This window comes from Oreochromis niloticus, linkage group LG6, assembly GCF_001858045.2.
Source record: "Oreochromis niloticus isolate F11D_XX linkage group LG6, O_niloticus_UMD_NMBU, whole genome shotgun sequence".
NCBI classification, from domain to species: domain Eukaryota; kingdom Metazoa; phylum Chordata; class Actinopteri; order Cichliformes; family Cichlidae; genus Oreochromis; species Oreochromis niloticus.
The window spans coordinates 32,712,102-32,728,489 of NC_031971.2; the positions used below are offsets into that span (position 1 = coordinate 32,712,102).

The 16,388-nt window shown below is 40.6% G+C and overlaps 2 protein-coding genes across 2 annotated transcripts in view; one reads left to right on the top strand and one right to left on the bottom strand.

Moving 5' to 3' along the window:
- The window catches only part of aspscr1 (ASPSCR1 tether for SLC2A4, UBX domain containing), a 22,783-nt gene extending 20,123 nt beyond the window's left edge, over positions 1–2,660 (bottom strand). The window contains exons 1-3 of the mRNA XM_005458508.4: positions 2,523–2,660; positions 2,244–2,299; positions 1,678–1,792 (exon numbers count right to left, since the gene is read on the bottom strand). Coding sequence (XP_005458565.1) covers positions 1,678–1,792; positions 2,244–2,299; positions 2,523–2,612 — 261 coding nt within the window. The 5' untranslated portion in view covers positions 2,613–2,660. The remainder of the gene's footprint in view (positions 1–1,677; positions 1,793–2,243; positions 2,300–2,522) is intronic.
- A 3,223-nt stretch (positions 2,661–5,883) lies between these two features.
- Positions 5,884–16,376, top strand: notum1b (notum, palmitoleoyl-protein carboxylesterase b). Its single transcript, XM_013276657.3, has 11 exons — positions 5,884–6,642; positions 7,460–7,512; positions 7,596–7,691; positions 9,320–9,380; positions 10,399–10,457; positions 11,994–12,096; positions 12,175–12,366; positions 12,611–12,708; positions 12,801–12,948; positions 13,032–13,079; positions 15,080–16,376. The coding sequence occupies exons 1-11, from the start codon at positions 6,281–6,283 to the stop codon at positions 15,411–15,413; spliced, it is 1,554 nt and encodes a 517-aa protein (XP_013132111.1). The 5' UTR covers positions 5,884–6,280; the 3' UTR covers positions 15,414–16,376.
- The last annotated feature ends 12 nt before the right edge of the window (positions 16,377–16,388 follow it).

Genomic DNA, 16,388 nt, shown 5'->3' on the forward strand with positions numbered 1-16,388 from the left:
GGGAGAGATGAAACGAGGGCTTTGGCTGTCAACGGTCAAACACGAAACACTCCCACAAACCAGTCTGCCCCAGAGGTGCCTGCGTGTGTGCGTCTGTATAAAATCTGCCAGGTATCAACAGTCAACCATCCATCAAATGAACAAAAACAGCAGATCAAACCCAGCCGTGAATTTTACAGCATGGATTATGATGCCATGATGTCATAGGAAACTACAGCTCAGCTACAACAAAGTGTTTTGTTGGATAGGAATCAGAGAGAGAGCAGTGACAGAGAATTCAGGCATTTCCAGGTACGGACAATAAAGAAACCCACACACGGGGCTGACTGACCCACACATGAAGCTACTTAAGGCTATTCAAACATGATCATGAGTGGGACAAATAGCCCTAAGGGGACTCAAATTAATTTTATTTATTGAACAACATGCACGCCAGGCAAATAGCCTATGTGACCTTTCTTAACAGAAGTCTACGCATTCGCCTGTTATTTAAAAAACAAACGCGCCATTCAAGCTTAACTTAATTAAACCCCACTTACATAAAACATGTCAAAAATCAAAGTCCTGGTGAGCTTTCTCTAATGGAAGGCTAAAATCTCTTTGCTGGGCACAAACACTTCTGTGTGTGAATGTGTGCGTGAATGGGTGAATGACTGGATATGTAAAGCGCTTTGGGGTCCTTAGGGACCAGAAAAAGCGCTATATAAATACAGGCCATTTACCATTTACCATATACAGGAAAAACCCTGGTAAAGAAGTATGTTCTGAACATGTTTACCTTGGCCACTCAAGGCTAAAAAGGCTGGCAAAGTTTCACTGAGACAAAGTCACTTAAAATAAGTTAAGCAGATATTTTTTCACTCTGGTGTTTCAAATAACTGCCCACATAAATGACTGGAGGCATTTCAAAAAGGATACCGAGTTGTGGTACTTCTATAAAAAGGACTCTGGCAATGCTGATCCTGGAAATGAGCTCTTGTTTAATAATTTTTTATTAAGAGCATGTTTTGTGTTGCAATCAGACTTGAGGTAAAAAGAATTGTTTCCACATTTTTTCTGATTCATGCACACCATGAATCTGAAAAAACATAAAATAAAAAATGGCGTAGCTAGGAAAGTCTCCAAACACTGGTTTTGGAGACTTTTCTTCCTTTCTGACTCTCTCTAACACCCACATATACATAGATGCACCAAGGCTGCTTGCTTATAGGAAAAGTCGTAATCATGATAAATTTGGTCAATATTCTAAAATATGCACATTATTCACTAGATTAAGAGACACTGCGTAGATACTGGAGTTTAAAAAGTGTCTTTTTCTGGGCATTTTCTTCAACTACGAAAGATTCCTAGTTTGAGGTCAGGAGTAGACACAAACTCTTCTTTGGGGTAGCTCCAATTAAGTGATATTCTTTCACATGTTCACCATAAGAAACCTTCAACGATTTACTTCCTTGATTAGATCTTTGTAGCCAAAAGCTGAATTATAGACACCCTGGTTGGGGTTAAACTAAAAGCTGAACTTTTAGGGAGAGTAAAAACACACCACTCTAAATGAAAGCTGTGCAAAGAAGATGGTCAAGATTATTTTGTTTTCTCAACAATTTGAGAGCAAAATCATAACGGAGATTAAAATCTGACTAAACGTTGAGCCCCAAGTTGCACTTTGTTTGAACTGACCTGGCTGTCAGCTATAACTTGTTTCCTCGTACTCGTCACCATTTCCAGTTTGGCGTTGTTGGGCAGGTTTGCAAACCTCCATGGCCGCGTCAGGTCAACAATAGTCCTCTGAAACCTGCCAAAAATTTTCACAGTGGAGAAGAAAGAGAGCAATTAAATCAGACTAAATGTTTCATGTGGAGTAGCTGGACAGCTGTGAAGAATGATGTATGAGCCTGAGGACAGTACAAACAGTTACAAACAGTTATCAAATTTCAATTTGATTTCATTTTTTGACACATAATTTGTCTTGTTTCTTTTTTTCCTGCAGTGACACCGATTTTTAAAATATAAGTAAACACGATCTGAAACCAAAACAGAGTTGTACAAGATGTGAAAATCGCTTACAACATTTAACTTGCTTAACTTCTTTAACTATATAAATAAACGGATATTTCACATATTACTATTCCGCTACTGTCCAGTGCGATTGTTTATGTATTAAAGTGTATTTGGATGTAATCCAGGTGAAAGGCTTTTAATCTGAAGGGACAAAAACTGATATACAGCTACGTTCATTTGCTCACTTCAAACCGTGATCTTCTGGGTTAAATCCGTGCTTCTTGCAGACTTCCTCCAGCACCTGAAGGCGGAAAATATTACAACACGAGTTATGCCACAAAATCTCCCAAATAATCTGATTTCATCCGCACGAAAACACAAACTGATCAGTCACTGGCTAACAACTGTTAGCCCAGCAAGCTAACTCGGAGGGAAGGAATTTAGTCCGGTTCTATAACCAAAGCGCAGAATTCAATAAGCCGTCCACCTAAGTAAAGATGAAACGCTCCTCTATAACAGTTCACCTGCAGTAACGGCGTGTTTGGAGCCACTTTAACTGTTTGCCTTCTCCCATTGGGAGTGAGAACCGTTACAGCTGTGCCACTAGCAGCCATTGCGTGTCCTGACGTCACAATGTTTGTTTGAATAAGCTTTATTGACTCTGTCGCGGCATCACTTAAAGGTGCAGTTCGTTCAACTTTTAAGATTTTCTTCGTCTCACCTTTATGAGCGTTATTATCCAAACAAAATAATGTTAATTATACAAACATTTAAAAAATTAAGAAGAAATAACCCCCACAATGTTTTAGCGTCCCACTGCAATAGTCAAATAGCACTTAAGAGACATCTGCTTGTCTCTTAAAGTGCTACAACATGAAATAAAATACTAAGAACACAACTTGTACTATCTATTCATATACTAAGCCTTACTGTAGTTTAGACTGGCTAGTAGTTTATTGTCTTTTATTTTAAAAAACGTTACAGTGAAATATTATAACACCAAATTCAGTTCGGTTTGGGTTTATTCATACGGTGCCAATTCAAACAACCATTGTCTCAAAAAGAGCACAGAGAGACAGAAACACAACACATGCTATGGGAGAGGGTAGACACAATTTAATGCCATGCGATAGTGCCATGTAAATGCATCAGGAGTGAAAAGAGTGGACTAGAGAAGAAATGGTCTACTCATTTTTGGGAAGTGTCCCAGCAGCCTGAACCTATAAAAGAATAACTAAGATGCTTTAGACTCATCTGATCCATCCCAAACGCTAAGCTTTATCAAAAAGGAAAGTTTGAAGCCGAATCTAAAAGTAGGGAGGGTGTCTGTTTCCTGAACCTAAACTGGGAGCTAACCTGATACCTGAAGGATTTGCCTCCAACTCTGCTTTTAGAGATTGAACTGCTCCATTGGGACAGTGTGATATTATAAGGTCTATATTTTGTATTCCCAGGGGGAAATAATTTTTGTCTACTTGAAACTAGTGTAATCTAGTGTTAAATTTCTGATTTAACAGATGCATACAATTGTAATTTGTATTTTTTTATTATTGGATCCCATGTTATGTACCGTGTATACTGGCTTACTTAACAACTTACTGGAGCACTTACATAGAAATAAGACCTCATTAATCATATTAATGCCAACTCTTACTTTCCCTTTTGTCAGAATAAACCAAAGGGGTTAGGGTTATTGACTAGTCTGTCTAAATCCAGCTAACTGAATTATTTATGAATTATAAACATGATGTGAATTACATGGAATTTACAGTCACTACATTAACCTAGGTGGAAGGGGAGACTTAAGTTTGGAAAGGTCTTTTCTACACATCCGTTTGTGTGTTAGAAAAAATAATTTGAGTGGATTAACAACATCAGAGTCAATGTAAAAAAAAATCTATCTATTCATTCTGTGAAAAAAAAAACCCTCCGCAGCTTGTATTGTACAGTGTGCATCTAAAAACAATATGAAGATCATTACTCTTCCCTTGACCTTAAAAGCATAATAAGAAAACACAATCTGGCCTCATGAGAGAAGGAAATTGATCCTGTCTGTAAACTGACCACAACACAGTCACACACAGTCAATCTGCTCTCCATATGGAAAACCTAATGTACTGTATGTATGCAGTTTGAGCAACAACAATCAAGGCTGTTTTTTCTCAGCATGGATCAAATTGGATCAAAGCTGGAATAAGACGAGACAAACAACATGACAAGTGGTGCCAACAGATGGAGAGGTGTGAGGCCAGAGCTTAAGAGGCCGAACAACTGACTGATTGACTGACTGCTTCAAGAGCAACATTTAAAGACAAAGTCCACCTGGGAAAGAGAGACAGACAGACAGAAATGAATGCACTTCTCAGTCCTAGTGGGAAATTGCCACCATCTGAACAAACAAACAAACAATCAGTTTCCTTCCTCGCTCAGCAGGACTGAAACTTCAAAACTGTCTGGATAGAGCGCAAACTTATAAAGGCATCTGCAGTGGGTTTTACATGCTGAGAGACCTTTTTTAAGTGTTCCTTTCATCATAAAAAACCCCATCAAAGATCGAAATCAAATTACAGGCAGTGTGTGAATGTTAGACATCAGAGGACGGTGGATCTGGTGAATGAATGGGGACGTTTAAAGATGAGCAGATGTAAAAGAAACAATATGGGCAAAAATAGCTTTCTGGTGTTAAACATATGGCTCATGGGCTACATGTGTCCCACCCATAGGTCCAGTCTGGCCTCCTGGATGGCTTAACAAGATGTGAAAATCTCAGAGAACCTTTCACTTCACCAGGAGTTAACCTCTGTTTTAAGTGGTTAAAATGAATCACATGATTGCAGTGGCTGTACGAATGATTCATTTTATCCAAGTTTCACCATCTTCTTAGAAAAAGAAGCTTTCAGGGATTAAGAATCTCTTTTCTCTTGAACCTAGATGTGCAGAATTATTCTATTCTATTTTTCCAGTGGCTGGAAAACAAGATCTCCGACAGAAGAACACACAAACCACTTCATACTGACAAAGATTGTCTTAATGGGGAATCATACAATGTTTTTATTGACCCAGCACACTTGAAATTAAATTGGTCACATATAAAATGACATTGACACCACTGATGAGTTCTCCAACCAGGCCAGCCAGTGCCAGTTCTCAAACTGCTTTGGGATTCTGTTCATGTATCTGTGAGGTTTAACGACACAATAAGAAGTCAGTTTTGGAAAAAATGGTTGTAAAGGAAAAGTAAAAAGTGGAGCAGATGAAGCGCTGGCTCACATTTACAATAAGGATGAGTCAAAGGTCTTCAATACAGTCAACAGTTGCAACAGAGTTAATAACTGTCACACAATAATCTTAAACTCACATCCCGCAAGCATAGCTTAAATATTTTACGTGTCAGTAATAAGTGTTGATTTATGCTTTAGTGTGACTTAGTGTGTTCGCCCTATCGCTGTGTCTACACATACCACACTCATGATTTAAAAACTTCCAGCGACCTTATCTTCTGTTGTGAAATAGCCCAAAAGATTATCTGATTATCTATCTTGAGCAACAAACACAAAGAAAATGCAGTTTAATTCTGAAGCGCATAAAAAGCCGCAAAACATGTGCATCAGTGGCGTGACCTTCTGCAGCGGAACGGCGTGTCCAACTGCGTTTTTTACTCACACACCATGTTCAATCAAAGACACTTCAAAGGCAGCGCGGTCATATGATGACACAACATCAAAGGGGCCGGGGGTATGAGTGAACCGACTGAGGGGGCGTGCCAGGCATACGCGCGCTCTTGGTGTGAGCCCCACGCCCCGCAAAGAGCATCCGCCAACGATAATAACGATTGGCCCGCGGGAGTGAGAAGCACGGGGGCAGGCAGGGGGGACGGGGGGAGGAGGGGGAGGACCTCAAATAAATTCCCGCTTCATCCGCAGCTTATAAGACCTGAACCAAAAGGCAACAGGTCACTGGTGAGACTGAGCTGGACGAAACTTCAGATATTTTTACGCACGGAAGAACCCGTTTACTGGACGAACTGCGCGCGATTTAAGGAAATGAACTGGAACTGCACGCGCATTTTGCATGAGTTTGAATCCAGATACCCATCTCTCAGGGCACCATGGAGACCCATAAGCTGTTTTTACCCAGTACTGCTGGTATAGGAGATCGTTTGTTTGAAGACTCCGTGCGCTTTCGAAGAACTTCCTGTCGATCTACCCACTCATAGGATATGCTGTGTTTTCTTCAGAGCCCACGCACACACGCGAGGAACGTTCTCCAGAAATAATTAGAAATGCAGAGCCGTGGTGTGGCGAGAAACTCATTTGGACTGTCCGCGGTGCGCTCCTGCTTGCTGCTGCTCTTCATCCACCTGAGCGCACCGGTGGAGGCGAGGAGAGTGCGCGGCGGTCGGGCGCAAACACGGAGGGTGCAGCAGCAGCAGACGCCCCCGCCGTACAGGGAGCGGGTGGAAGGAGCAGAAAGCTTCCCGTTAGACTTCACAGCTGTGGAGGGCAACATGGACAACTTTGTAGTGCAGATAAAGAACTTAGCGCAGTCACTCTATCCGTGCTCTGCGCAAAAGCTGGATCAGGACATGAAGCTGCACTTTTTGAAGAACGTGTCTGTGACTTGCAACGACGGGTCACCTGCAGGGTAAGTGAATGGCCTGCAGATTCTTCATAGTTTCTTAATGACCTTCAGGCGTGATTTAAAACCACAGTTTTGTCATTAATTGGTAAGAATCTGAGACACGGAGGGGTAGATACACCCACCATCCGATCTGCGTTTTACTACTAGTTTAGTTCCGTGTGCTCCATTCCCGTGTCACTCCGGATGTGACCAAAATGGATCAAAGGATCAGATCAGAGAGAGCGCCATGCACGCTGCAAATTAGCGCGTACACGAGAGGGAGGGCGCGAGCGAGGACGAGAGAGGGGCATTTATCCTTGTTCTGGCGACTTTACGATAAAGCAAAATTAAGAGTAATGACAACAAAGATTATAACTAATGATAGTTCAAAGATTTATGGCATTTCAAATGTAGGGTTTTCCACACTGGACGAAATAAAATAATCAGTTTCCCACCTGTGCGAATCACCAGTTAATTCCACTCATTGTCAAAGTTTTTAAACTCTGTTCCAGGTGTAAATTAGAATATATTGTGGGCAAAATATGAATTAAATCGCTGTGAATGAGATGAATCTTTCGATATACCACCCGCATCAAGTGTGAGAGTGTGCGTGCTGCCAGCAGCATGGTGAGTTTCCTGTCGCTATGTGAAAAAACACAACCGGACATGTGCGGGTCTGCAGTACCCTGGCTCCTACAGAGAAGCTTAGTGATCAGAGCCAGATCTGTCAGTTCAGGATAACAGGAAGCATCCCCAGTGTGTGGAGACTGTTTGAATGCATTCATGAATGTGTGAATACATCAGCGCTTTCACGCTGCTTTGTTTTGCTGTTCTTGTGCAGTTACTACATCAAGGAGTCAAAAGGAAGCAAGAGGTGGCTGCTGTTCCTGGAAGGTGAGGATGAAATACACCTGATTCAGACAACACGGGGAAGTCAGTGCAGCTATTTGTAACCTGTGTGTGTGTGTGTGGTTCAGGTGGATGGTACTGCTTCGACAGTCAGACCTGTGAGAGCAGGTATGAGACGATGAGGAGACTGATGAGCTCCACCAAGTGGCCACTAACCAGAACAGGTACAGTTCCTACAGCGTGTGCTTGCAGAATCCACTTTTACCATACACATTGCTGTCTCTATCTGGCTGCTCATTTACTAACAGCTCACAATTTCTTTTGCTTTTCTAAGTCTACACAAATTGACACATGGCATCATCATGAAGTGTGCTTGGAAGCTGACTGTAGTAAAACTCCATTAAATACCAAAAAAGCTTGTTATCATGAGCCAGAACAGCTGTAGTTATTAGAATAGACAATTAATGAAAATTACTGCTGTCTGAATAAATAAAGCAGGCACACCAAAACAGGCTCCACCTGTTAACCTCTCGAAGTTTCCTTGGGCAAGATATTGTATTTAGTTCTATGTAGTTCTGAAGAACCAACACAGCCTCTTGGATGAAAAGGAAAACTTTTTCAGGAACCTAAAGAAGCCCAGTTGCTTTTTAAGCACTCCTGACTTTCATGCGGTGGATGAGAGAGAACCTACATAGATATACAGTGTTGTATTTTGCTCAATGAAACTTCCAGAGGTGAACAGACGGAGATCAAACCACTGACCACAAGAAACACTCAAGAATATTGTCCTTACTTAAATTAAATGAATACCTTTAGCATAATTTATACTAGTTTTTGATTTGTAGCCTCAGTTTCATGATGTTAGCTGACAGAAGTGGCACCCAGTGCGGTCTTCTGCTGCTGAAGCCTTTCTGCTTCAAGCATTTACATGTTGCACATTTAGAGATGCTCCTCTGCATACTTTCCTCATAACAATAGGTTATTTGAGTTACTGCTAAAAGCTCAAAGCAGGCTGTCCATTCTCCTCTGACCTCTGGCATCAACACGGCATTTTCATCCAGAAAACTACTGCTGACTGGATAGTTTTTATTTTGGGGGGGTCACTTGTCTGTAAACTATAGAAATGGTTTTGTGGGAAAATCCCAGTAGATAGTTCAGAAAATACTCAGACCAATCTGTCTGGCACCAACAATAGCTTAAAGAAGCTGCTTAAATCACCTTTCTTCCCCATTCTGATGCTCGGTTTGAACTTCATCAGATCGCCTTCATTTTGTCTACATGCCAAAATGCACTGTGATTTGCCCATTCGATATATTTGCTTTAATGAAGAGTTGTACCTAATGAAATGTTCAGTGATTATAGCCAGGCATGAAGGTGTTCCCTGGTTTGAGCAGATCTTGTGAATTCTCTGCACAGCCTCACAGAGGCTTCACTTTCCTCAGCAGGAAATAAAAACTTCCTCTGAATGAATGAGATCCATTGAAGTGTTTGCGTTTCCACTTTAGCTGAGATTGCACTAATCTTCGTGAGTCAAACTCTCTGGTTGTTTCCCTCCAACCATCAGGGAACTCCTTGTTTGTTTATGAGTCTCTCCCTCCGACTCTGTATACTTTACACTGGTGGCCAGTGCAGCAGCCGCAGAGGCTCTTTACTGCCTACGTGTAATTGCTGACCAAAGCAGAGAAAGTTAATGACTGTTTGTCGCAGGGGAATCACCTTCAACAGTAAAACACAAAGCAGGATTAAAGAATTGTCGCAGCACATCTTACCTTTTTCTGACCTCTTTAACTCTACAGTTTATCCATAAAGTTACCATCATGTCACATCTCATCCATCTTCCCTTCTTTCACAGGAAGGGGAATTTTGTCTCCGCAGCCGGAGGAAAACCCTCACTGGTGGAACGCCAACGTGGTGTAAGAAAGCATGCCGCTCCTTCTCTGTACATTTAATGCTTTTGTGCATTTTCCCTCGCATTTTTTTGTTTTTTTTCAGGGATAATTCCTTCGCTTCTGTCAGCATTCATTCATGTATTTGAATGCACAAGTCTTAAAATCTTTATGTTAATGAGGGTGTTTTTTAACATTTTGGTTGCTTCATATGAATATTTTCAGTTTGTGATCTTCTCTGTGGTAAATATATGCTTTTACTTTGAAGTACAAGCTCTAATTTGAAAGAAACTGAGTCAGTTTTTATGACATAACAGGGTGTTGCCATGGCTGAGGTGATGCTCGAGACAGTGAACTACTTTTCACGGGTTAATGCAAATTTAGCACACTAAAGAAGATTATTGCCTAGAACTATGCTGTTTAAATTTGATACTAAGTTACAAATAGCATTAATTATCAGAAAGCTTTCCATTTTTTGTCTTTTATATACAGTTATAGTGGTGGATGAGTGATGAGGTCAGCATATATTCAGCATAGATAGCCAATAGAAGCCAAAAATAATGAAATATGTAGAATGTTAAGCCCAATCCTATCACACTGTAGGAATTAATCATAGAAATAAAGCAAAGCATTTTCAGTATTGTGTCAAAAAATGAAAACATGGAGCCGGAATTTAGCATAGCCAACACCCTTTTAAGCTTAAATAGTTTATTTGCAAGTTTCCTTGCACTTATTGATAATATATACAATATAAGATACACAGTGATGTTGTTTTTGTCATTATTGCCCGGCTGTCTGTATCGCTGTCGTCTCTGTTCTGTTTTAGCAGTGACTTCTTACACTTTTACTGGCTTCCTCTAACTGCTCTCAGACTTTAAACACACTCTTGTGCTTGTTGTGTTCTGTTTACTGTCACACAGCCAACGGGGCTTTTTAATCTGTCAGCATCATCAAATCTAAATGTCTAAACGAGTCTGGCTGCGATTCCAGGTTGCCTGTGTTCTCCTAACAGCGTTTGTCTCTCTCTCTCCCGCGCCCCCCACAGGTTCATCCCGTACTGCTCCAGCGACGTGTGGAGCGGAGCCACCCCGAAGACAGATCAAAGTAAGACCCAGTGCGTGATCGCTCAGTGTGTGAGCTTGTGGCTCTGGTTAAGAGAAAGATTTATAAAGAAAGATTTATCAGTGGAGTCAAAGGGCTTCGTGTGTGGAGCCTCTTTTAGCTCTAAGATCTATAAATTTTTTAGCTTCCTCTTCTGGTTTATTGAAAACCTCATTATATTTTATTAGATGCGTTTCAGGCACTTGGAAAAACATCTTTGATTTATGCGTCACAAACCAGCCCACATTCACTCATCCGTTAAAACTGCAGAAATCAATAAAAGAAGGGGAAAAACAGCATTTGGAGAAATAGTCACCCGTCCTCCTGCAACCCTTTCCTCTTTTGTGTTTCGTCACACGTGTACGAGCTTCATACACACTAATAAAAACAAGTCACTGCTGACTTTGGCTTCACACAGAGCAGGCCTCAGTCTTCCATGTGGAAGTCCTCTGTGTAACTCGCTGTGCCCTCAACTTAACCCGTAGACCAGGGTTGTCACAGATTTTCACTTCACAATTACTACAATAAGAAATCTGTGACATTATCACAACATTTATAGAAAATTTAAAGCAATTGTAATAAGCTTTGTTGACCGTGTCGGTTATTTCTTCGCTCTCAGTGTTCGACAGCAGACAATACTGACAAAACAGCACACATGGCATTTATATGTGCAGCAGTGCAAAGTGTGAACATGTTGGAATAAGTAGGGGATGGGTAATTTGTTACTATATATAAATATATATAGAGAGAGAGATGTACAAAGGAGTACAAAAAGAACAATTACACAGTTGCTTATGCTGTCGATCTTTTTTACAAAATATTGATAAAAATATTTCTTCTTTTTTTTTTTTAAATCATAGGATATCGTTGCTATGCAGTTCTCATGACAACCTATGATGATAAACAAAGACACAAACCATAATCATTAGTGACTTATCAATCATAAAGTTGCCACTTTTTCTTGACTTACCCTCCTTTTTGACTTTAAAAGGGACCATAAATTACAAAATGAGCATCATGATATATTCATTAAGACTTGATACTAGTGCATTATTATTTATTTATATATTTTTCTATAAGAAATGTACACTGGTCTCTTTCTCCAGACAAAAATAAGCCCCCTGCTGGCCATTAGAAACAATGTAGGTTTAAGCCGGTTCACTTTTCATGTCAGGAGGCTTAATCCATTTTTAATATACAGTCTATGGTCCTATCCCTTTACCTTTTTTCTCTTTATACTGGTTCACCTGATCTGATATGAAGGCCAAGGTCTCCTATCACAGTCTACACTCTCCACATCCTGAGTACAACCTACTGCATCAACAGTCTTAAAACAGTAGATCCTTTGTGTTGTGTGAGGTCATTCAGTTCAATTCCTTTTATTTATATACCACCAAATCACAGCAAGGTCAAGACTACTCAGCTGCCCATCTCCACAACTGAGTATAATCCAGGCTTCAGTGTGCCATGTGGCCTCATGTTTAAAAATAACTATATTCATTTATATTCTATTCATATTTTATTTATATTTATTCTCAGGTGATTATGCCTTTATGGGCTCTCTGATCATTAAGGAGGTGGTGAATGAGCTGCTGACAAAAGGGCTAGAAAACGCCAAGGTTCTGCTCCTGGCAGGCAGCAGGTTAGTTCAGCTTCATGTGTGTCCGTGCGCTTCACCAAAGGCGGCTGCTCACTGTTAACTCACTGTTTGCGTCTCCAGTGCCGGTGGGACAGGCGTCCTGCTGAATGTGGACCAGGTTGCAGAGCAGCTGGAGGCCCAGGGATATACAGGGGTGCAGGTCAGGGGCCTGGCTGATTCTGGATGGTTCCTGGATAACAAACAGTACAAATTCACAGACTGCCTGGATACCATCAGCTGTGCTCCCACAGAAGCCATAAAGAGAGGCATCAGGTAAGATGAAGACGGCGCTCAAGGAGGGATATAGTGACTTTGTTTCTTATTATTTATTTTCCAGAATTAAAAACTGGAAGCACCATCAGAGGAGAAACCAAAAACCTAAAAACCACCCAAAAAACTCACCAGAGTGTAGTCGCATGGAGCAGCGAATGAATGAATAATTGAAGCTACAACTAAGAACTGTGGGAGGGACGGTCAGACAGATTTTGAAAAGGTGCGATGGTTTATGTTTGTGCAGGTACTGGGGAGGACTGGTGCCAGAGAGCTGCAGACAGGCTCACGTGGGAGAGGAGTGGAACTGTTTCTTCGGATATAAAGTCTACCCCACATTAAAAAGTGAGTCACCACACACCCCGAGCCTCTCAGCTAGACAGAAGATGATGCGTCATTTAAAGTCTGACCCACGGAACGTCCTCTCTACCCTGCAGGCCCGGTGTTCGTGGCACAGTGGCTCTTTGACGAGGCCCAGCTGACGGTCGATAACATCCACCTGACCGGACAGCCCATCCACGAGGGCCAGTGGAGGTACATCCAGAAATTGGGGCAGGAGCTGAGGCACACGCTTCGTGACGTAACGTAAGGAAGAAAAACGCTCATACATGCTCACAGATATAATAAGACTTTGGTTTTTCTGACACTGTGCTCTTTCTGACTGGCAGGGCGATGTTTGCACCGGCATGCCTGTCTCATGAGCTCATCACGAGAGCGTAAGTAAAAATCAAACCATAGATAGATAAATAGGGTAAATTCAAATATCCAACAGCTCCATTTAAAAACAAACAATCTTTGTATTTTGTATTTTTGTATTGAACAACAAAAACCGAGAAAAAAGAGACAAAGCAAAACAAAAGGAAAACAATTTTTTTTTAAATAATCCCAGTAACACATCAAACAATGTATACATACTTATATAAACGTACTTGTGCACCCACACACATATATACACATCCCCATTGTAAAAATAGTGGGTGAGGACACCTGATCAAAGCCCTGCCTCCTCCCTGTACCATATTTTTAACCGCTTTTTAAACTGAGTCATGCTGAGACATTGTTTCACTTCTTCACTTAGTCTATTCCACAGCTTCACTCCACAGAGATGCAAAAACTTTTTAGCGTTGTATGGATACAGGGATGTTTTAAATTTAATTCCCCCCTCAAATTGTGTCCCTGTTCGCTTTTAGAAAACAATTTTAGAATATTGTCAGGAAGGAGGTTGTTTATTGCTTTATATATCATTTGCACGGTGAGAAAATGAACCAGATGTGTGAATTTTGGTATTTTTGATTTTAAGAATAGTGGATTTGTGTGATCTCTGTAACCAGTTTTATGGATTATCCTTATGGCCCTTTTTTTGCAATATGAAGATTGATGATAGCGAACATTTATAAGTATTGCCCCAAACCTCTGCACTGTAATGCAAATACAGTGAAATCTGAACAATCGAGAATGTGTCTCAAAATTGATATACTTCTTGAAATGTTGTTACATATATGATTTACATGGGACTTCGAGCTTTTTTTTTTTTTTATCATCTATTATCACACCAAGAAACTTTTGTTCAAGAACTCTTTCATTTTCCACACCATCTATATCAGTCTCCACTTGTCAGTTTCTTTGGGAATTCCCAAATAGAACAATTTTAGTTTTACTTAGATTTAGTGATAGTTTGTTCCTGTCAAACCACTTTTTGATTTTGCACATTTCTGAAGTGATCGTATCCAGCAGCTCCTTTAGATTCCCCTCAGAACAAAAAATATTTGTGTCGTCTGCAAATAACACTAATTTTAATATATCAGATACCTTACGAATATCATTTATATAAATGGACCCAGTACAGAGCCTTGTGGAACACCACAAGCAATGTCCAAGCATGAGGTTATTAATTAATATGTCATGATTGATTGTATCTAACGCTTTCTTGAGATCGAGGAATAATCCGGCTGCATACTGTTTCTGATGTTATAGCATTTGTAATCTCCTCGATTGATTCAATTAATGCCAGTGATCTTGATCTTTTCAATCTGAATCTATACTGACTGTCAGAGAGTAATTTATATTTATCTAAGAATCTAAAATCTGCCCAAACATAAATAAAATGTTTTGAAAAAGGGGATAAAAAAGTTAAATAGAAGAAAGAAGAGAACATCAGTGTTCAGGAACCAGTACAGCTTGTCATACAACAGAACCCCAGATATTTATAAGAGTGCACCACCATGGCATGGCTGAGAAATCCACCACCATCTCCTTGGTTTCAAACACATTGAGATGGAGGAAACTCCTACTGCACCAGTCCCTGAAGGTTCCTGCATTCCTCTCCCTGTCTGCTCCTGATACATGCTACAACAGCAGTATCATCAGAATATTTTTGCACATGGCAGGATTTTGAGCTGTATTTAAAATCTGCCGTATAGAGTGTGAACAGCAACAGGGCTAAAAAGGTCCCTGTGCTGCACCTCGCTGTCCCAGAGAGTTTCCCAGACTAACAAACTGAGGTCCTTCTGTGAGGTTGTCTGTTTCCCTGGACATAAGGCAGGGATCCATACCCGTCCCCTCCAACTTGTGTCTCCATGAATTTTACTAAATGCACTTGAGATATCAAACAATGAAATACTCATGAAGCATCAGTTTCTTATACTTGAGTGCACTTTTCCTGTGGACTGTTCTTCATCTTAGTAACCTTTGCTCTTTGGTCTTCCCATCACTGCAGGGACTGGACGGACATCCGAGTGAAAGGAATCTCCCTGCCCAGAGCCCTCCACTGCTGGGACCGCAGCCTCCATCACAACCTCCACATCAACAGCAGCCACAGCCACCAAAAGCACATGACCCCTCCAGTGAGAGGTTGCCTTCTACAGCTGATCGACAGCTGCCCGTGGCCGCACTGCAACCCCTCCTGCCCGACCATTCGGGACCAGCTGACAGGACAAGAGATGAGCGTCATCCAGTTCCTGAAGCACATGGGCTTCGACGTGCAGAAGATGGCTCAGCAGCAGGGGATGGAGCCCAAGAAGCTACTGGGCATGCTCAATAACGGGAACTGAGACACATTTTCAGAAGAGAGTGGATTAAAACTGAGATGTCCACCAACAAAATAAACACACAAAAGTGCCTCATGAGTTTTGACAATATTGTTCAGCTGAATACAATCAAACCAGTGTTTGAGCTCTTAAACTACAATATATGAGATCACATCAGATCAACATAACCTCCATGCATATGCAGTTTTATGTACTGTATCATTTATATGTGCAGGTCCGTCTCCGGAGTTTTGATGGGAAAGACTGGAAACACTTCCCAGTTTGTTGTTGTGGATTTTTCCAGCATGTTCTTTGTGGGACTTTGGTGCTCACCTCTAAAATATCCAGTTCAGAAACCCATCTACGGTGCTGCTGTTTCAACCCTTCACCAAATATGCTGCTTTTTTTCTCTTTATGGAAAAGATAATTTAATGGGTAATATTTACTAATATAAAGATGAAATATTACTTTGTTCTTCAGGCCACGGTTAAAGGATTTATTTATTTTTCTACTGAAGAGATCTTTTTATATTTCCTTATGGTCAAACACAGTTAACCACCTACATACCACCAACTACATATTTGGCTTTTTACCTGCATGTTTGTTTAAAAAAGAAGAAGAAAGAAAGAAAAGAAAGTGTATGCTTGTAGAGTGCATTATGTCCATACTGTTCTTCAGGCTGTAAACCTTATATTTTGTTGTATGGTAGTTGTGCCCACTCCTTTTAAACGCACTAATAAAGACAAATACACGCTGAAATATGACAAAAAGATAATTTACTTACAAAACAGAACAGTGGCAGTTATCACCCAAGAAAAAAAAAAAAAAATATCATTTACAACATAAACACACTCACACCAACAAGTAATAAATCCACCTACAGCATACATAATAACACACAGCAGAATATTTTTCCAGTAATAATAAACTTTTGTTCATTTTCTATAAAAAGTGCTTCTAAAAAAAAAAAAAAAAGGAAGGGCTAAAGATTTCTTATTA